Source organism: Myxine glutinosa, chromosome 9 (genome assembly GCF_964187855.1).
Source record: "Myxine glutinosa chromosome 9, kmMyxGlut1.1, whole genome shotgun sequence".
In the NCBI taxonomy this organism is placed as follows: Eukaryota; Metazoa; Chordata; class Myxini; order Myxiniformes; family Myxinidae; genus Myxine; species Myxine glutinosa.
The window spans coordinates 41,167,965-41,191,089 of record NC_136269.1 but is presented as its reverse complement, the minus strand read 5'-3'; the positions used below and the strand labels follow the sequence as shown (position 1 = coordinate 41,191,089).

Sequence of the window (23,125 nt, the reverse complement as noted above, 5' to 3'; positions counted from 1 at the left end):
CTTCACTCTCACACTCTCACACTCTCTCCTTCACTCTCACACTCTCACACTCTCTCCTTCACTGTCACACTCTCACACTCTCTCCTTCACTCTCACACTCTCACACTCTCACACTCTCACACTCTCTCTCACACTCTCTCTCACACTCTCTCTCACACTCTCTCTCACACTCTCTCTCACACTCTCTCTCACACTCTCTCTTACACTCTCTCTCACACTCTCTCTCACACTCTCTCCTTCACTCTCTCTCACACACTCTCACTCTCTCTCACACTCTCACACTCTCTCCTTCACTCTCTAACACTCTCACACATTGTAAGCATAATAATTATTCTACAATGTTTTCTGTTTCGAAAAGTGAAGATGGTGTTTTTCGTGAAGAGTGGGTGAGTTATCGGTGGCAACCTGACTGAATTCCTTTCTTTAAATTAATTTCTCAGGATAGGGAAAAAGTGTAACTCCCACTTTTGTAACAGTAACACTCACTCACTCACTCACTCTCGCTAAACTCATTTAATCCTGAACTTACCTGTATCTCTGCAAGACCGTCGGCAGACTCAAATCTTTCATGGCAATGTATGTGATGCAATTAAATAGTCTGAGATCGACAATCGCTCTGAGTAAGAGGGAGGAAGCAGGAGAATAATTGGATTTGCTGATGGCCAAGGTAGCTAAATGAGTGGCATTGAAATGACTGTGCAGACAGGACAAAGATGATGCAACCATTGGAAAGTAGGAAAACAACAACAAGTGTATTGTAATCCCCTGACCACTGTGGCACAGCAGCTGATCTACATTGTCGTGGCTATGCAAAAAACACTTGTGGCTCAAAGGTTGGAGTGCAACATAGGTCAAAGGGTGTGGATCGTCCAAGACTGTTACGGCCCGATGGATGTCTGCACCGGAAATTAGCAGGTTCTGTACATCAGCGCGGCCATTTATAAAAGTCAATTTCAGCAACCATTTCTCATTCCAAACTTGATCCATGAAGATAACATATCATTGGAAGACTTCCATTTTCTGATTAAATGAACAAAGTGACATCGACCGTATGTACTAAACATTTCAGAACAAAGACTACTTTGCGAGCGTTTCATGGTCTAATTGCATGAACAAAAATGGAGGCCACACTGAACTTACCAATGGCAGTAATTCCATGTTTTGTTTTAGATGTTTGACAACTTTTTGGAATCTTCTTTCAACTTTACTTAGAATTTCTCAGAAGAATAAATATGCAATTTTAGCAACGAAATGGGTTCATATTGGCTACTGTAGCGGTTACCGCTGGATGTACATAATCGCCTTGCACCGGCCAGAACACGGCCAGACGCGCCTCTCCCGGGCATGCCCGGACTCACTGTTCCCGGGCACGCCCGAACCTCCCGGGCACGCCCGGTCTCGTCTTTCCCGGGCATGCCCGCTCTCGCCTTTCCAGGGCTCGCCCAGAGCGTCCGGGCATGCCCGCTATCGCCTTTCCAGGGCTCGCCCAGAGCGTCCGGGCATGCCCGCTATCGCCTTTCCAGGGCTCGCCCAGAGCGTCCGGGCATGCCCGCTATCGCCTTTCCAGTGCTCGCCCAGAGCGCCCGGGCACGCCCAGCCTCGACTTGCCAGGCCGCAGCCAAACACGCCTGGGCAGGTCCAGACTCGCCTTTCCAAGGCTCGCCCTTGATACCCGGGCATGCCCGGTATAGCTTTTGCCGGGCAAACGTCCCGACATAAATGTGTATATATATTGTTGCCCGAAAAACGGGCTTGTCAGAATACCTGAGCTGTTTGGTTTCAATAAAGCAACTCGGACGAATTCCGTCTTTGGTCGCGTCAATTCTTTCGACTCGCGTTGGAGCGCAGTTCCTTCATTGGTGACCTACCGACATGGATACGGCAGTGACGCTTAAACTGCCTACCTTCTGGGAGACTCACGCGGCTGTTTGGTTCGCCCAGGCGGACTCCCAGTTCGCCCTGCGAGGCATCACCGCGGACGACACCCGCTTCCACCATGTTGTGGCGGCGCTCGGTTCCGCCACCGCGGCCCGCGCCTTGAGCCTCCTCCAGCACCCACCGGCTGCTGACAAATACGACGCGCTGAAGACGCTCCTCCTCGGCGCTTTCGCCCTCTCACCGGCAGCACGCGCACGGCGCCTGCTTGACCTGCCCGAGCTCGGCGACACGCGCCCGTCCGAGCGCATGGACTATATGCTCTCGTTGCTCGGCGAGCACTCTCCGGCATTCCTGTTCCGGGAGCTGTTCCTCCGTCAGCTGCCTAACCCGGTACGCCTCGCCCTGGCTGGCACGTTGATCACGGATTCCCGCGCCCTCGCCAGGGAAGCCGATAAGATCTCCTCGGCGGGCCAGCACATCGGCGCGGTTACCTGGAGCCCGCCGCCGTCCGAGGCGACGCCCGAGCGCCCTGCGCGGTTGGAGGCCGAACTGCCGGTGCAACTGGCGGCCGCCACGCCGCACCGCCCGCTTCCGACACGACGGCCGGGGCCTCCACCTGACCGGGCGTGGTGTTATTACCACGCCAGGTTCGGATACAAGGCTCGGACGTGCCGGCCCCCGTGCACTTTCGGCAGGTCGGGAAACGGCCGGGCCGGCGTTCATTCCCAGCCATGAGCGCCGGCCACTCGGGCAACTTGCTGTTTATTCGGGACAAAGCATCTGGACGGCGTTTCCTGTGCGACACCGGCGCCCAACTGAGCGTCATACCTGCCTCCGAGCAGGACAGGCTGGACGCAGTTTGCGGCCCCTCTTTGGTCGCTGCTAATGGCTCGGCCATACGCACTTTCGGCCCACGCGTCGTCACCCTCTGCTTCGGCAGCCAGCGCTTTCAATGGACTTTTGTTACCGCCAGCGTCCCCGTGGCTTTGCTGGGCGCCGACTTCCTCTGCGCGCACGGGCTGCTGGTCGACGTCAAACGACGTCGCCTTGTCCACGCCGAGACCTTCAGCTCCCTGGCGTGCACAATGAGCAGCTCCGCGCCGACCGAACTGGCGTGCGCCCTCCCGGCAACGAACGAGTTCGCTCGCCTGCTCGTGGAATTCCCGGCCCTCACGCGGCCGACGTTTTCGGCCGTCGCGGTGCGGCACGGGATCGAGCACCACATACCCACTACGGGCCCGCCGGTCTACGCCAGGGCCCGCCGCCTCGACCCAGCCAAGCTCGCCGTGGCAAAGGCCGAATTCGACGCGTTGGAGCACCTCGGCATCGTGCGGCGCTCCGATAGCGCGTGGGCCTCGCCACTGCACATCGTGCCAAAGCCGGGGGGTGGATGGCGCCCGTGTGGCGACTACCGCCGTCTCAATGACGCTACCACCCCCGACAGGTACCCGATCCCGCATATTCAGGACTTTTCCGCCCGTTTGGCGGGACGGGTCATCTTTTCGAAAATTGACCTGATACGGGGCTACCACCAGGTACCTGTCCGGGCGGCCGACGTCCCGAAGACGGCCGTCATCACGCCGTTCGGCCTGTTCGAATTTTTGCGGATGCCGTTTGGCCTCAAGAACGCGGCCCAGGCGTTCCAGCGCTTGATGGACGGCGTGCTGCGCGACCTGCCGTTTCTTTTCGTCTATCTGGACGACATCCTCGTCGCCAGCACGTCCCGCGCCGAGCACCTCCTCCACCTCCGAACACTGTTCGGTCGCCTCAGCGAGCACGGCTTAATTGTCAACCCGGTCAAGTGCCACTTCGGCGCGACGACCGTTGACTTTTTGGGCCACCGCATCACCAAGACCGGGGCCGTGCCGCTGCCGACCAAGGTCGAGGCCATCACCACGTTCCCGCGTCCCCGTTCCATCAAGGCCCTCCAAGAGTTCCTCGGCATGGTGAATTTTTATCACCGATTCGTGCCCCGCGCTGCTCAGCTCATGCGGCCCCTTTACGAGGCCCTCCGGGGCAAGCCGGCCAAGCATGACATTGTTTGGTCCGCGGCCATGGACGCGGCCTTCGCCAGTGCCAAACGGGCCCTCGCCGACGCAACGCTGCTGGCTCACCCGGTGCTCAACGCGCCCATCGCCCTCACTACGGACGCCTCCAACTACGCGGTGGGCGCCGTCCATGAGCAATGGGTGGACGGGGTTTGGCAGCCACTCGCTTTTTTCAGCCGGCAACTCCGGCCGAACGAGTTAAACTACAGCACGTTCGACCGCGAGCTGCTCGGGCTATTCCTGGCCGTTCGCCATTTCCGACACCTCCTGGAGGGCCGCCCGTTCACGGCTTTCGTCGACCACAAGCCGTTGGTCTACGCAATGGCTAAGGTCACGGAGCCGTGGTCGGCCCGCCAGCAGCGCCACCTCTCCGCCGTGTCGGAGTTCACCACGGACATCCAGCACGTCGCCGGCAAAGACAACGCCGTGGCCGACTGCCTTTCGCGGGCCAGCGCGAACGCGGTCCACCTCGGCGTGGACTTCACGCTCATGGCGGCCGACCAGACCACCGACGCCTCGGTGCAGGCACTCCGCGTGGCGGACACGGGCCTCCGCCTGGCCGACATCCCCTTCGCGGGCACCGTCCTGCTCTGCGACGTCTCCCAGGGCCAGCCTCGCCCCATCGTGCCCGTTTCCTGGCAGCGCCGCATCTTCGCCTCCATCCACGGCCTTTCTCACCCGGGCCTGAAAGCTTCTCAGAAGCTGGTGTCGGCGCGTTTCGTCTGGCATGGCCTTCGACGAAACATCCGCGACTGGGCCAACGCCTGCACGGCCTGCCAGCGAGCCAAGGTCCACCGCCACACCCAGGCCCCGCTGGCACCTTTCGCCGTGCCTGAACGGCGTTTCGACCACGTCCACGTGGACCTGGTGGGTCCCCTGCCCCCCTCGCGGGGGTTCACCCACCTGCTCACCATGGTGGACAGGACCACCAGGTGGCCGGAGGCCGTGCCCCTCACCTCCACCACCACCGCCGACGTGGCGCAGGCGTTCATCGCCACCTGGGTCGCGCGCTTCGGCGCACCAGCGGACATCTCGTCCGACCACGGCCCACAGTTCACGTCTGAGCTTTGGGTCGCGGTCGCCCGTTCGTTGGGGGTCACGCTGCACCGCACCACGGCCTACCACCCCCAAGCCAATGGGTTGTGCGAGCGGTTTCACCGCTCCATGAAGGCCGCACTCATGGCCGGCCTTCAGGACGACGGTTGGGCCGACCGGCTGCCTTGGGTCCTTTTGGGCCTTCGCACGGCCCCCAAGGAAGACCTCCAGGCGTCCGCCGCCGAGCTCGTCTACGGCCAGCCACTCCGCGTCCCGGGCGAATTCGTGCCTGACGCTACCAGTCCCTGGTCCGCCGCTCGCCAGCGCTCGGACCTCCAGGAGGCCGCCCGACGATTTGCCCCCGTGCCGACGTCCCGCCACGGTGGCCCCCAGTCCTACGTCCCCCCGGCGCTTCGCACAGCGGAGTACGTCTTTGTGCGTCATGACGCGCACCGGGGGCCACTCCGGCCGCCGTACGACGGGCCCTTCCGGGTCCTGCGACGGGGCGACAAGTCTTTCATCGTCGACTTCGGCGGCCGGCCGGACCGGATTTCTGTGGACCGCCTCAAACCGGCGCACATGGACGTCGACCGACCACCACGGTTGGCCCTTCCTCCGCGGCGAGGCCGCCCCCCGTCCACAGTTCCCCCCGCTCGACCACCCACCACCACGTCAGACCCCTCCCCACGACCCTCCAGGGGTCGCTTCGGCCGGGTCATCCGGACCCCCCTTAAATTGACCCTGCCGGTGCAGGTCGATTCTGGAGGGGCGTGTGTAGCGGTTACCGCTGGATGTACATAATCGCCTTGCACCGGCCAGAACACGGCCAGACGCGCCTCTCCCGGGCATGCCCGGACTCACTGTTCCCGGGCACGCCCGAACCTCCCGGGCACGCCCGGTCTCGTCTTTCCCGGGCATGCCCGCTCTCGCCTTTCCAGGGCTCGCCCAGAGCGTCCGGGCATGCCCGCTATCGCCTTTCCAGGGCTCGCCCAGAGCGTCCGGGCATGCCCGCTATCGCCTTTCCAGGGCACGCCCAGAGCGTCCGGGCATGCCCGCTATCGCCTTTCCAGGGCTCGCCCAGAGCGTCCGGGCATGCCCGCTATCGCCTTTCTAGTGCTCGCCCAGAGCGCCCGGGCACGCCCAGCCTCGACTTGCCAGGCCGCAGCCAAACACGCCTGGGCAGGTCCAGACTCGCCTTTCCAAGGCTCGCCCTTGATACCCGGGCATGCCCGGTATAGCTTTTGCCGGGCAAACTTCCCGACATAAATGTGTATATATATTGTTGCCCGAAAAACGGGCTTGTCAGAATACCTGAGCTGTTTGGTTTCAATAAAGCAACTCGGACGAATTCCGTCTTTGGTCGCGTCAATTCTTTCGACTCGCGTTGGAGCGCAGTTCCTTCACTACCTTGTTAACAGATTTTTACTCATTTACTCGATGATTGGCTCTTAAAGAGTTACTACAGATGTGATTGCGAAGCGGATGTGAGCTTGTTCTGGATATTTAATTAAATAACACATATTTAAATAGTACCTGTTGTGATCTGTATATTTTTCATTTCATTTTTGTAGTATAAATATCCCACGTGCAAAGCGAGAGCTAGGAACACTAAATGATCACTGCACCCCTCGGGAAAAGCAACTTTGCCTGAGGACGGTGCTGCACATCGTGTTGCAGTCTCCCAGGCACCGAGGTACTGACCGCTGTGGGGATTTTGTCTCTCTCTCATTCCTTTTATTCTTCACGCGTGCCTTTTTTACTAACTGCACATTGCATTTTCTGCTTTTTATAGCGACTGTGCAAAACGCCACCACAGATGACCTGCTCCCAGTGCTGATTTATCTCGTTGTGAAGACAGAGGTGCCAAACTGGTACGTGATCTTTTGTGCACCATTGTTGTATTCTTCACTTTTTTCACAATCTTCTTTCCTGTGGTTTTTTTTATTTTTATTTTTTGTTCATAGTTTTAGATTGTGGAGCTCAGCCTTTACTTCAAATTTCCTTGTCATCTTTCAAAGCTGATCTGCTTCTATTTGCATGGGGGCATCACAAGATCCTCTTTTATTTTTTTTATTTTTTATATTAATAGTCAAGCAAAATTCCGATTTCAAACTTGGAAAATGAATCAGCTTATCATTTCCACTTTCACTTAACAGTTTTAATAAAAAATTTCCACCGCCAATGTTTCTGCAGCTTAAATTATAGGACTGATGAGGCTTCTAGAATGCAGAGATCTTTAAAAGTGAATGATATCTTATTGTAACTAGAACAACACTTGGTAGAGAGTATATCTCCAGGCTGAACAGTTTACGTTTTGTATCCCACTGGTAGACCGGATCTGGATCCGGACCTGAACCAAAATCGAACCTGCTTATTTTTACCTACCCAACTCATCCACCATGTTTTATCATGCAACGTTTTGAGATATCGTGCCATATATCGTTTTTGTTCGCCCTATCTCTCAATTGGGTAGAATCGCTTAAAAATTATAGTATCCGGATCTTTTTTATTTTAATTTTTGTTGTATACTAGATCGAGGGTCGTGTAAGAGCTAACATCAATCACAAAAAAAAAAACTGTCACGCAAAAAACGTACAATAAAGGGAGCGGGAGACAAGATGGGGAGAGGGGGAAGCACACAAGTACAACAGTTGAGAACAGGGACAACGGAAGATCTGTGGGAGGGAGAGAGCCTTGGGGGAGTAGGCATGGGAGGGAAGGCGGGGATGGGTGGGAAAGGTATAAAACACATGGACACTGCTGGAACTTCCAGGCAAGAAAGAAGTCGGTATTTCAAAAAAAAGTGGAGGATCAAAATTTTTTTTTTTTAAATAAAGGATCTTCACAAAAAACGAACGATTTTTTGTCGTTGCCACACATCCAAGCTGTCCACCAGGTTTGGTTGTAACCCATCCACAACGTTTTAAATATCTTGCTATTCATAGTTTTTGAATGTATTATGACGGACCTCGCTGCTCTCGGATAACTCCGATTCCGAAGCATCGATTTAAATAAATAAAAAAAACAAAAAAAAAACCCTAATCCTAACTCTAACCACGGACACCATCTACAGCACTCACCTCTGGCCGGATCTTCATGCCCAAGGTCAGTTTACCGTACTTGTGAGATCATTGAGGCAGATAGGAACCGTGTCGGCGGGTGCGCAATGGATGTTAATTGGATGAGTAAACCAGCGTTACACATCACACCCTATCATCTATTGTAGGCCACCCTGGGTCAATGGCGTTCAGGCATGCTTTGTCATGAGCAAAGGAGGATACGACAAGTCAAGACAGTTTTGAGCTTGTATTGGCAATCTCTTTCTGCAGGCAAAAATCTCTTTATGTAGGCAGGCAAGTATTTACAACACGTATAACATTCCCTATACTACGCAACATACCTGCCCTCGGAAGTATCAGCCAATCATTTGGCACATTAACTGATGGATCCAGACACCCAACGAAGTGAAAGATTGGAGGATGGGTAAAGAGAGGAAGAGGCGAGAAAGAAGTAGGTTGGTCTTTTACGCTCCCAACACACCTGATTTACCGCCGCCCAATGGTCTGGCTGGTCCTTTGATTCACCTCCTCAAGCTTCCTCCTCCACTCCACTCATGCTCGATCAGAGCTCCCAATGTATGGGTGACTACACGCGATGGTGCTCCAGTTGCGCTCCTGGGGTTCGAGCGCCCAATAGTATGGGTAGCTGCACCCGTTAGTATGCGGCAGTTTGTGACAAGAGAATGAGGTGAGGTGCTGTAATTACGGCCAGGCAATGAAGTGAGGAAACATTGTTGAAACGAAGGGCCTGAGGTCCGGCGATGGGAATTATCGCTGGAGTGGAAAATCTGCGGTCAGATTTGGGCACTGAGATTTCGACGAATCCTCGCCTAGTCGCATCGGCTCAAGTAAGAGCCGTCGGCCATTTTGAACCCCGCGCTTCGGACACCTACAAAGGTTTTGCCTCGCGTCATCTTCACCCCAACATCCTACCGTTTGTCGGGGATGTGTGTGTGCGACCGCTTTGTCTCCAATTACGTTGTGGTTCGCTGAGTGAGCGGTGAAGGTGCCCCTCTGAAGGGCGCCGTTGTACAGTTTCGGCGGGGCGATCACCGTTGTCGACTGTACGCGATTCGAATATCGACTGGAGAGCGAGATTCAGGCTTCGACTGGATATCGTTCTCGCGACCGCTGGAGCGAATCACATTCGCCTTGGAAAAGGTTATAGAGACATTGAGGAGTGTCCGTTTCACTCGCTGGGAGCGCAGTGAGTTATCTGACTTTATTGATGGTATATAGAGTGCACTCTTAATTGCCATTTGTTGTACCGTTATTCCTGTGTGATTTTCAATATATTATTTGTTCATTTATAATCATTGGTGTGGTTTCACTATTGATTTCTAACACAGAGTAACTTATTTTTCTGCCGTGGCTCCTCTCGGGGTTCGGAGGTGTACCGAGACCAGGAGATCGTAGAGGAACACATAACAGTGAGGTGCTGTAATTACGGCCAGGCAATGAAGTGAGGAAACATTGTTGAAACGAAGGGCCTGAGGTGAAAAGGTGTGTGGGTGTGCGGACATGAGAAAGATATGAAACATCATTGTAAGGTGTTGGAGAAGCGAGTGATGTGAAGTGAAAATGAGTGAGATTAATCGAAGCAAAGAAAAGGAAAGAAGGAGAAAGACCGAATGATCTGCCAAAACGAGTGAGAAATAATGTGAACAAGAAAAATATTAAAGCGAACCACACACACACACACACACACACACACACACACACACACACACACACACACACACACACACACACACACACACACACACACACACACACACACACACACACACACCTGGCTAATCAAGTAACATACGCCTCATAATGGTAAAGCAAATACACAGTGGGAGGTTGAAGCGTTTGCTTGCACAGAGCCGCCCACACAAACAAACACGCTACGCGAATAAAAAAACGAACGTACTTCTGTGCTTTGTCGGATATTTATAGCCCTTTTTCTTTCCCCTCTTCCTCCCCTCCCCGCGGCACTCGTCACCTGCTGCTCTACTAACAACAGCTCGTCATTGGCTGACCCTCAAAGCTTTTGGGAAATGGGGAGGTCCTACATGCCTGTTTGAGATGGTTCCTAGCCACATGCCGCTTGCGTGCAACTTCTCACTGAGTGCTCTCATAGCCAGTCAGTCTGTGACAGGATTGATTGCTTTCTGCATGTGCACGCGAACTTACACCTCGGGCTCTCTTTTCCAGTCCGTGTGGCATGAGAGAAATGGCTCAGGTCCAGAATGTAAAGGAAAACTAACATGTACTTAAACTAACTAACATTCACAATGAATATCTATCCACATAAATACAGCCTATTCTTAAGAGCTAAACACAATACTATGAGACATAACCAGCTTAATCCTTTGTGTTGGTGCTTTGTTCGCCCCAGGGGCTCACAACCGGCACACTATCCTTCAATGGTGAAGAATCACTTGAATTTTTTTTAAATCTCGGATCTGTATATTGACCAAAATCAAATCAATTGGTCCTTGTCACACACCCAATCTGACCACCAAGTTTCGTTTAATTACATCCATAACTTTTTGAGATATCCTGCTTACATACGTACAGACAGACAACCAGGGTTGAAAACATAACCAACTTGGGTGGCGGAAGTAATGAAGTCAACGTCAATCTCACCGGAACTCCATAATTGACATGACGGAAATAGCTCTACCTTTAGTGGTAGCTGGTATTACAAATCTTCCTATATCTTGTGATATGGAGTATGATATGTTGTGATCAATAAAATTTCTTTTAAAAATGGCAAAACTTACAAAGTGCATTTCCGTGACTGTACCATTGCCCATCGAAGGAGGTCTGAGAATGGTACTCTCGCTCGTTCATTTTATAAACTTTCCAACAAAAAAAAAAAATAGTCTCCGACTCACCATGTGCAGTATTTATTGTGCTAAAGTTGGGGAGACAACCCAAATTGGTGGGATTTGTGAATTCTGTATACAGACACCCCATGTAAAGTTTTGACTTTTTCAACATATTTCAACATACAGCTATTTGATCTTCATTTCAACAATATTGATAGATAAAGGTGATATAATATAACAAATATCATGAAACATTTACATTTTGTAGTCCATTGTATAATTTAAATAAACATAAATGCAAATTTCGCATGTGGAAAAAGTAAGTACACCCCTACATTTATCACTACTTCAAATACCTAAAATTAGAATCAGGTGCACCAGCTCAGGTGCAAATGATTAGAACATCGTTAGAGAGGCTCTTGGAGGAACCTGTCTCATTTAAACCTCAGACATTTAGTTTGGTTTGCTCTTTGTTTTTGAAGTGTGTGGCGTCACCATGCCCAGATCAAAAGAGCTCTCTGAGGCCTTCAGAAAGAAGGTTATAGATGCCTACGAGTCTGGGAAGGGATTTAAAAAGATCTCCAAACAATTTGAAATCAATCATTCGACTGTCCGGAAGATCATGTACAAGTGGAGAAGATTCCAAACAACTGCCAACTTGTTCAGGCCAGGCCGCCCCAGCAAGTTCAGCCCGAGAGCAGACCGCAAGATGCTGAAAGAAGTCTCTAAGAACCCCAGAATGTCATCACGGGACCGACGGGTAGCTCTTGCCACTGTTGATGTCAAAGTGCACGAGCCTACCATTAGAAAGAGGCTGCACAAATTTGATCTACATGGGAGGTGTGCCAGGAGGAAACATTTGCTGTCCAGAAAGAACATCAGGGCAAGACTAAAGTTTGCCAATGAACACCGAGGCAAAGACCAGCACTTCTGGAACAATGTGCTCTGGACAGATGAGTCAAAGGTAGAGCTATTTGGCCACAGTACCAGAAGACATGTTTGGCGAACACCAAAGACAGCATTTGACCTCAAGAACCTGATACCAACTGTAAAGCATGGTGGTGGAAATATTATGGTTTGGGGCAGCTTTGCTGCATCAGCTGGGCAGCTCACCATCATAGAATCCACTATGAATTCTTCATTGTACCAGAGGGTGCTTGAGGATAATGTGAGGCCATCTGTCGGAAAGTTGAAGCTCAACCGAAGGTGGACCTTGCAACATGACAATGACCCTAAACATACCAGTAAATCCACCAAGGAATGGCTGAAAAGAAAGAAATGGAGGGTTCTGGAATGGCCAAGTCAAAGCCCGGATCTAAATCCCATCGAGATGTGGGGGGATTTGAAACGAGCTGTGCATGCAGGAAACCCCTCAAACATTGCACAGCTGAAAGAATTCTGCATGGAGGAGTGGGCAAAAATTTCTCCCAGTCGATGTCAGAGACTGGTAGACAGTTATAAGAAACGCCTACTTGAGGTTGTTTCTGCCAAAGGGAGCAATACCACCTATTAGAGCCAAGGGTGTACTTACTTTTTCCACATGTGAAATTTGCATTTATGTTTATTTAAATTATACAATGGACTACAAAATGTAAATGTTTCATGATATTTGTTATATTATATCACCTTTATCTCTCAATATTGTTGAAATGAAGATCAAATAGCTGTATGTTGAAATATGTTGAAAAAGTCAAAACTTTACATGGGGTGTACTTACTTTTTCACATGACTGTATATCATTTTCAAGTGGTCTTTTGAAAAGTTTTCATTTATTAGGACCTTTCTATAGTTTTTTGAAGTCAGCCTGGTGTTGGCTTAGCGGTTGGGGTGTAGGCTTGTGATGCTAGGATCCTGGGTTCGAAACCCGGTCGATCGCTGAATTAATGCCAGGGGGGTTGACTCAGCCTGCCCATCCTTCCGAGGTCAGCAAATTGAGTACCAGCTTGCTGGGATGAATGATCCCGGTGTGTACCCCGATTTAGAATAGGTACACCGTATCCCTGCACATCGTAAGAGGCGACTAAGGGTTGGCGTCAGGAAGGGCATCCGGCCATAAAAACATTGCCTTAAACAGGGAACCATGATTGTCATGGGGCCCGCAAGGCTAACCCCCGCTCTGGCGGAGAAAATGGCCTTAAAACAATCATTCATTCATTCATTATAGTTTTGAAGTGAAATTACAGGTTATGGAGCAGTTCTTTTAATTCTCTGACTTTGAAGTTGTTTCATCTTCACTCATCTCCACACCATTCCTCTTTGCTAGGATGGCAAACTTGAGCTACATGCAAAATTTCCAGTTCAGTGGTGACAGCAAAGATGAGCTGGATTTCTGTCTTACCTCTCTGGAGGCTTCAGTGGAGCATGTCCGTGCGGGCATCATGGACCCTCGGGTAAGTTATCTTGTCGCAGCTACAGTTTATGCAGTCATTTGCTGAAAAATATAGGGTCTTTTTTCATGTATCGGAAGATAGAATGTAAAATATGATTTTCTACATTTATTTATGCTGTCAGTGTTCAGCATGACTTTTGTGAAGTGATGATAAAAACAGACGACACAGGTTGTCTATTTAAAAATAAATAATAAGCAATGATTATATATATATATATATATATATATATATATATATGTGTATATATGTGTATATATATATATATGTGTATATATGTGTATATATATATATATGTGTATATATGTGTATATATATATATATATGTGTATATATGTGTATATATGTGTATATATATATATATATGTGTATATATGTGTATATTGTTACAGACGTGGCTTGGATGTTATTCACCGAGCGGTTTTGGGATGACCACGTCTGCACAAGATTATACTCGATATTATACCCGAACGTTGACTAGTCGCGCGATGCTAGGTCAATGACGGAACAGACACACGGCTGGGATTAAAATGACGACACCAGGGATACGGTTCTCAAGACCTCCGGAGGAGATTATATTCGTTACGGAAGGTCAGATTACAGGGACGAGAGGGACAGCAAAGGAAGATAGGCACTTAGACACAACCTTATTTTAACCCCAACAGACGACAGGTAAACGGGACAAGGCTGACTCACACGGGGGTTGATGGCAGGAAAGCGGTTGTCGATGGCTCCAGGTGCACCTGGGCTCAGGGCAGGATCGACCCGGTCCGGTCCAGAGATGCGGAAGGTTGCACAGCGCTCGAGGTGGCGTCTTTTCGTCTCAAGCTGGGGGCGCATCTCACATTCTCACGTCACATCCGGCGCGGGGCCGCGTATATCCGGCGGGGAGTGACACGCCCTCGGCTCGTTAGCTCCGCCTCGTGGAATCGGCACGTTGCTTCTCATTGGGTGCGTGCGGGGGGGTTACCGGCTCCGCCCTTGACGAGGAGCTGACAAGGAGCCCCTTTGTGGTAACCCCGTGGAGCGCATGGTCTGGAGCGCGTTGTCTGGAGCGCATTGTCGATGGCGGCTAACCGAGCCGGTGGGAGGACGCACACTCCCCCCCGCGCAGCGCCGTGCCCCTCTGTTGTTGTAGACGGGGAAGAAGATGGAGGAGGTATGGGAAAGGTCCTAAACTCACTACTGGTGCCATATAATCACATTCTGGTGCAACGAAGAGTCATAATTAATGGAAACGAGGCCTTAACTGACATAGACTAAGAATAACTAGCAAGATGTCCGAAAGTGGTCTACGTGTGGTGCGGTGGACCTGGGCACGACATTTAATGGGGGAAAAAGGGGAAGGTCGGCTCTACTGATTGTTGTTTACAGACAATGGGACTAGGGAATGGGGGATTGGGGATAGTTGGGGAGTATTGGGGAAAATAGGGGAATATTTACAAGCGGATATGGAGGCCAAATTCCATATTCGCAACAATATATATGTGTGTATATATCTGTATATATGTGTATATATATGTATATATGTATATATGTGTATATATGTGTATATATATGTATATATGTATATATGTGTATATATATGTATATATGTATATATGTGTATATATATGTATATATGTATATATGTATATATATGTGTATATATATATGTGTATATATATGTATATATGTGTATATATATGTATATATGTATATATGTGTATATATGTGTATATATATGTATATATGTATATATGTGTATATATATGTATATATGTATATATGTATATATATGTGTATATATATATGTGTATATATATGTATATATGTGTATATATATCTATATATGTGTATATATATCTATATATGTGTATATATATGTATATATGTGTATATATATGTATATATGTGTATATATGTGTATATATATGTATATATGTGTATATATGTGTATATATATGTATATATGTGTATATATATGTGTATATATATATGTGTATATATATATATATATATATACTAGCTGAGGTACCCGGCTTCGCCCGGGTTGAATAAGAATAATACAAATAATACAAATATATGATGAAAAGAACATGTATATTTTAGAGCAATATCACAGTACATTTCCTACATGACGTTTTGTCAATTTTCAATTTCTCAAAACCTCTTGGTAAACAACATTTCTGGTTTTCTTACTTGGTGCCAAGACATAAAGATTGCTTGGTTTTCCAACCCTCGAGCAGCCCACGTACAGCTGGCCATGGGAAGTACCCGGCATTGCCGGGCGGGGGAAGGGAGGGGAGGAGGAAGGGGAGGGGAGGGGAAGGGGGGGGAGGAGAGGGGAGGAGAGGGTGGGGAGGGGAGAAGAGGTGGGGAGGGGAGAAGAGGGGGGGAGGGGAGAAGAGGGGGGGGAGGGGACAAGGGGAGGTGGAGAGGGGAGAAGAGGAGGGAGGGGGAGGGGGAAGGGGGAGGAGGAGGGGAGGGAGGGGAGGGAGGGGAGGGGGAGGGGAGAGGGGGGGGGAGAAGGGAGGGAGGGGGGTGGAGGGGGAAACGGCTAGCTTGGCAAGCGATAGCAGGCTTTTTATTTTTACCTCAATGAGGGCTTTTTATATAGTCTGTGCTTGGAGCCTTCAAGTTCAACATAAAGTTTTTAAATGAAAAATAATGCAGATGTATAACAATCCACCAATGCAAGTTCAGAAATGAATGCAGATCCTTTACTTTGCGATACAAACGCAATTCCCGCCATTTCCACTCACGATCGAGGCCTCCACAGTGACAGCGCCTCTTCTTCCTCCTACAACTTCGTCTCACTTCTTTCACTCAAAATGCATGAAATTCTGCCGCATGAAATTATGTAGAGGCCTCGTCGGGGGGATATAAGGTAGATAAGGAAGGCGTTGTAACAGAAGAATCAAAATAAAAGTGGAAGAACATAAGGAAATGGAAGCTATTCTGGACCCACAGCCAAACCCGACAAACCATTGCAATACACCCCGAACGTCTAGCGCCGCCACAAACTACACCATGGAATTGCAGCTGGCGCGGTTTTTTTAAACCATTGATATTAAAATAAAACGTAGCCTAAAACCACCGGGATTTTATGCTGATTCCGAATGTGTCAAAAACTTTTCTCCGATGTGTAATTCTTGAGTTATAAGCGGACATCCAGACACACACACACACACACACACACACACACACACACACACACACACACACACACACACACACACACACACACACACACACAGACACCTCCTCCTTTATATATATATATATATATATATATATATATATATATATATATATATATATATATATATATATATACAGTGGAACCTTGACTTACGAGTGCCCCAACTTACGAGTTTTTCGAGATACGAGCCGTCGCTCGGGGCGGTTTATTGCTTTGAGATGCGAGCCGAGATCCGAGTTACGAGCTTTCGCCACCCGGTCACGTGGTTATCTTGCCGTGCACGTACAGTATCTCTGTCGTATAGCGCTGCATTTTTGTTTTCGCATGTTGGTTATTTTGAGTTTACGCCGCCAAGTGGGTTCCGGTCACGTGGTTATCTTGCCGTGCACGTACAGTATCTCTGTCGTATAGCGCTGCATTTTTGTTTTCGCATTTCGGTTATTTTGAGTTTACGCCGCCAGGTGGGTTCTGGTCACGTGGTTATCTTGCCGTGCACGTACAGTATCTGTCGTATAGCGCTGCATTTTAGTTTTCGCATTTCGGTTATTTTGAGTTTACGCCGCCAGGTGGGTTCCGGTCACGTGGTTATCTTGCCGTGCACGTACAGTATCTCTGTCGTATAGCGCTGCATTTTTGTTTTCGCATTTTGGTTATTTTGGAAAATTTCATGTTCATGTCGAACATTTCATGTTCATGTTCATGTTTTCATGTTCATGCCATGCCAGGCCACAACTTGTTCAGAGTGCCGGCGATAGCTCGCCTTCTCTTTGTGGAAAACACGGTGAGATCCTTAACATCCAACAACTAATGGGACGCAAACGGGGCGCCCAGTTTAGCGGTACACACATTGATGAATCACCCTGCCTGTGATTCACCCATGACAGGTTATAGCTGGGTCGGGATTCAAACCCAGGCTGGACAGTTTAGACTTTAGAGTCAAGTGTGCGTACCTCCAGTCCAGGCCATCCTGCCAACTTGTATGCTGCATACAGGTGAAATATAAAGTGCGAGATATTTTTATATATACTGTATATTTTAAAAAAAATTGGTGTGGTTTTTGGCGGGCTGGAACGGATTAATAGCATTTCAATGCATTTCAATGGGGAAATTTGATTTGAGATACGAGCAATTTGAGTTACGAGCTCGGTCACAGAACGAATTAAACTCGTAAGTCAAGGTTCCACTGTATATATATATATATATATATATATATATATATATATATATATATATATATATATATATACACAAAGAATTAAGTTAAGCACCCCTACACAAAGAATTAAGTTAAGCACCCCCTAATATATATTCTTTGTGTTTTTGTATACATTGGCATATATTCTAAGGTATGTGAGATCAAATAATGATTGGTATGACATTAGCAATTATCCATTGATGAAATGCAGATGAGTGCACGCATCTGTGACGCCCATCGCTCGTGCAGCACGTGTTATCATCCACGTGGTCGTGATTTTCTGTAAATGCACTATCATCACGGGTTATTGCAAGTCACGCCTGAGCTCGTGTGGGGGTTACATGGTCATTTTCTCGTAATGGTGGCTCGTAGACGGTTGTCGGACGGAGAAAGATGGCGGATAATAGGCATGATCGAGTCCGGAATGTCCAGAAAAGCTGTAGCTCGAACGTTTGGTTACCACCATTCGGTGATCAGTCGGTTGGTGCAGAAACACCAGGAAACGGATGCGGTGAAGGACCGCCCAAGGTCTGGAAGACCTCGCGTGACAACAGTCCGCCAAGATAGAGCGCTTTTGAGACTGGTGCGACGATATCCCTTCGCCTCGAGCCATTTCCTGAAGGACAACTGGCTGCCCAACAGAAGGCTATGTCACCGTACCGTGAGGAACCGCCTGAAATCGGCCGGTTTAAGGTCAAGACGAGTGATCAAGCGTCCAAGGCTACTCGAACGACATCAGAGGGAGCGTTTGGCATGGTGCCTAGCGCGACGTGGATGGAACATCCGGTCTTGGAGGCGAGTTCATTGGTCGGATGAAAGCCGGTTCTTGCTGTACGTGACAGATGGGCGTGTTCGGGTGTGGCGCCACAAAAACACCGCGTATGCACCTAAAAACATTCAACCAACGGTACCCTTTGGTGGTGGCTCGATTATGGTCTGGGGATGCTTCTCCCATGACTGTAAATTGGACCTGATAACTGTGCGAGGTAACCTCAACGGAGAGCGATATGCCGAGGAAATCCTGAATACCACCGTAATCCCGCACTTCGATGACCACACCCTCGCCAGCAGACCCATCTTCATGGATGACAACGCCAGGCCTCACCGTGCGAGACGCGTCCGAGCCTTGCTGGAGCAAGGTGCTGTGACAACCATCCCCTGGCCTGCGTACAGTCCTGACCTGAACCCCCTCGAGCACGTTTGGGACATGTTGGGACGACAAATTGCGAAGATGGTCCCTCCAATAGCCAATCTGGATGAATTGGAACGTGCATTACATCGGGAATGGAACAACCTGCCACAGCAACGCATACGACGGCTTACAGGGTCTATGAGACGTAGGGTTGAGTCAGTGATCCGATCACGTGGGTCCTACACACGTTATTGACGCAAAGATCGCTAGAGGTCTTCTCAGAACAATGACTGTACGTTAGAAAACATAAACGTCATCCACACTGTCCGTGATGGACCTATAGCTCCATACTTAAATTGAGGTGAAAATATGCCTAAAATTCCCAAAAAATTTCACCTTAAATTATTCAGAATAAAATATTGAAAACGGCATGATTGTTATGTTTTTATGTGACCATAATATCACTTCTCCAGAAAATATAGCAATATCATGGGTATATTACACTGTTTTGACGACAACAAACTTGTAATGTGCGAGGTTGTAAAAAAACGGGGGGGGTGCTTAACTTAATTCTTTGTATATATATATATATATATATATATATATATATATATTGTTACGGACGCGGTTAAAGGATGTTATTTTACCGAGCGGTGGTATTACCGCGACCGAACAGTTATTCCCCGACTAGAACCCGATTCCACCCAAACGTTGGCCGTATCGCACCGCAGCTGCTCAATATGGAAAACTCTAAAGCGACCGAATACAAAGAGGAAGAAGACGTACAGAAGAGTAATTGGATTTATTATTTACACATATAAGCAGGAAGAAAGCAATCACGTTTATTTACAGAAGATATTAGATACACAGTGCAACGCTAGCTTACCTACAGTCTTAATTAACCCAGGGACAGAACAAACAAGGACAGACTCACGCGGGGAATGATGATAGGACTGGCGGGAGATGGATGGCTGGCGGGATAGGGAGGTCCAACTGGTCCTGTAACCGATCGACTCGTTGGGCAGCCGCCGCTCCTTCGCGGCCCTGCTCCAAACTGCCGTCCAGGCCTCACGCTGCTGTGGCTGCAGTTTTGGTGGCCCCAGCTGCAGTAAGTGCAGTTTCGGTGGCTCGAGCTGCAGTAAATGCAGTTTCGGTGGCTCGAGCTGCAGCTCAACTCTGGACTTCTCTCGGACTCAACTCAAAGCGCCTCTCTTGGACTCGACCCAAAGCGCCTCTCTTGGACTCGACCCAAAGCGCCTCTCTTGGACTCAACCGCTTGGACTTCCTCTCATCTCTCTGTAAAAGCTCATCTCCTCGGGAAACGCCCTAGCTGCGGGTTATATAGGCCCCGCCCCTCAACCTTCGCGAACCTCCTCGATGTTTCTCTCCACACCCTCTCCAAGTCCAACCCCTTGTTCGTGGTTGGTTGAGTGGGGCTGACTCACTCCTCCCCTCTATGACGAGGTGGGGACCCGCCTTTCTTCCCCAACCCTGCCTCGTGGCCAATGGCGGCAATTGTTGGTTGGCAATGCGAATGGCAATTGACGAAAAGGGGGAATGGAAGTTTTGGGAGTGGGAATGAAGGGAATCTATTTCTTTCACTGGTGCAATGGAGTATTTCAATTAATGGGAGACAAAGCCTTACCCTAAAACACATAATAAGATATAACTATTGAACAGGGGTATTCTATGATTGGCTGTGGTGTGGATGCTTTATGGACTAATTATGGGACGCCCTTTGACCTTTACACAGCTCCGGAGGCAGGAGGCGCAGAATAAACAATATTCATCACCAATTTACCACAATACAACACAATCAAAAAAATACAGTCCTCATATCCGCAACAATATATATATATATATATATATATATATATATATATATATATATATATATATATATATATATATATATATATATATATATAATTGATATCTGTAATCTGGGTCTCCAACCTAATGAGCGAACGTCATGACGTCATCGACCATGCATGTCCGCATTGCCTGCAAAGCTCCAGGGGAACCATCTAGCAGTGCGTCATTATGGATTATAAGGTGCAGCAGCAGCTGTATGGGCCACCCTGCTGGCGGTTCCCCACTGATGATATGAAGGTCGCATAGTGACTGATATATATATATATATATACATATATATATATATATATATATATATATTTTTTTTTTGTTATAAATATGAGTCGGGGTGGATCCAGGAATTTAAAGACTGAGGGGTGCACGAAGCGATGGTGTGAAGGGAGGGTCTGGAGGCCCTTCCCCAGGAAAAAAAAAAATTATCGTCACACAGCATTTCGTGCGTTCTTGGAAGTTTCTTCAGTTCCTTGTGTTCTTCCCTGGTCCAACAGTTCAACAGATTCGCGATGACTCATGGCCAAATCGACGAACTGGTGAACTGACTTGCCCAGCTGTTTTTCTGCCATAAAGTGTGTGTGTGTGTGTGTGTGTGTGTGTGTGTGTGTGTGTGTGTGTGTGTGTGTGTGTGTGTGTGTGTGTGTGTGTGTGTGTGTGTGTGTGTGTGTGTGTGTGTATAGATATATATCAAATGAATCCATCTTGAGTTCTCCAACCTTTAATGAGCAAAATAAACAACTGCTCGACGTTTCGATCAGCAGCACGGATAAACGTGCATCCACTGACCTTTCTCAAGAGTAAAGAAAAACAATTCTATACCCTCCCTTATATAAGGAAAAAAGGGTGGGGACACCAAACCACCAATCAATGCAATTCTGGAACAACTTGTGCCATTCAAATTTAACCGTAAATCAAAACAAAACCGTTGAACCAAGTGAAACCACACATTGGGATGTTACATCAAAACAACCGTTAAATCACACGTTGAATCGAACAAAACGTAGCATAATTCAAATAAATCGATGAAAAAACAAACAAACATGATTATTTGCGTGTGTGTGAGAGATTATTTGATCTGCCATTGCCAAACATGGTCTGGAGGATGGCCATGTTTCCCTATCGGATAGTGCCAGCATTTTGGGTGCAACCCCCAGTAAACGAAGGAGGATTTTGGAGGCATGGCATGTGGAGGAGTCTGTTGTGTCACTCACAGAGGAAGTGCTTGACTTGCCCCTCGCGTTTGTGCCTCATGCAGAAACGCACCAGAGAAACCGTCACCAAGCATATAGGTTATTACCTCGGTTGCTGTCACTTGGGTATATATTCTCACTCTAGGTTTGCGATATATCCGTTTAGCTTAATTCGTTTAAGTTACCACCATCACTTGAAGCAAATAATCATGTTTGTTTTTTCATCGATTTATTTGAATTATGCTACGTTTTGTTTGATTATGCTACTACATATATTAGCCTTCATCATCTGCAGCTTCCAAATTTCTTTCAAAACAAAAATACCTTACAAGGCCTACCTCTGCTGCTTTGTGGACTACTGCTCTCCCCTTTGGACTGGCATGCTGCCGCGCTCCTTGCTCGGCCTGATGCCATGGAAACAGGCCTTGAAGATCATTGGAATCTCCCACAATGAAGCCGAGTCTATGGGCCTTATCACTTTTGCCATCACAGGCAGGTTGGTGGCCTCTGTTTTCTACCACCTGCTTTGTGGTCTTGTACCCTCTGCTCTTTCCATGCTTACCATCAACTCCTACATGGTGAAACTCCTAAAATCCTGAATCACTGCTCACCTCTTCATCCATGCCTCTTTTTTTTTTTTTCCTGCTTCTGGATCCAACTTCCACATGCTCTTCAATCTCATTCTTCCCTCCGGGTCTTCAAGACAGCTGTTCATCTCCATGTCAGATCTTTCCCCCATTGAAAACCATGATCTTTTCTATCCTCGTTGAACCACCACACCCTCATAGATTTCCAGTTTTTTTGTTCCTGGGAGTTTGCTGCTGTATCCATCTTGTTCACCTCCTGCATCTTCCCGTACTACTTTTTTATTTTTTTTATTTTACCCACATCACTTGTTTGCCTGTCTCAGTGTATTTTGTACTTCTGCCCTGCTGGAAAAAAAATGGCATGTAAATAAATAAAAATGACTGTGATAAGTGGGCCATGGTGGAGAAAGTAAAGTGTATATAAACTAGAGTTTCCAGAGAAGCAGAACTCAACTGAACTGACTGGACAACTTTAAAGTAGGTCAGTTGTCTGTACTAGATTTGACTTAAATGAAAAGCCAACAACCTTGTGTAATAATTTTAAGGTCCTTGTATCCTTATACTTGTCCTTGTTTTACAATTGATACAATGTTACACTTTGCAACAATGTTGCAGAAATGTAGTTGTATAGGCGGCCATTTTGTGACAGATCGGGTTGTCATGCAATAGCAACCTACTTTGTGTGGTAAGAGTCTCGCACACCAAGTTTGATCAAAATCCATGAATATTTGTGGACGTT

General features: G+C 48.3%; 1 protein-coding gene across 2 annotated transcripts in view; it reads left to right on the top strand.

Annotated features, from left to right (window-relative positions):
* The window catches only part of ANKRD27 (ankyrin repeat domain 27), a 147,193-nt gene that overhangs the window by 98,672 nt on the left and 25,396 nt on the right, over positions 1-23,125 (top strand). For both annotated transcript variants that reach the window (XM_068129248.2, XM_068129247.2), the window contains exons 10-12: positions 6,533-6,654; positions 6,754-6,832; positions 13,106-13,232. In XM_068129248.2, coding sequence (XP_067985349.2) covers positions 6,533-6,654; positions 6,754-6,832; positions 13,106-13,232 — 328 coding nt within the window. The remainder of the gene's footprint in view (positions 1-6,532; positions 6,655-6,753; positions 6,833-13,105; positions 13,233-23,125) is intronic.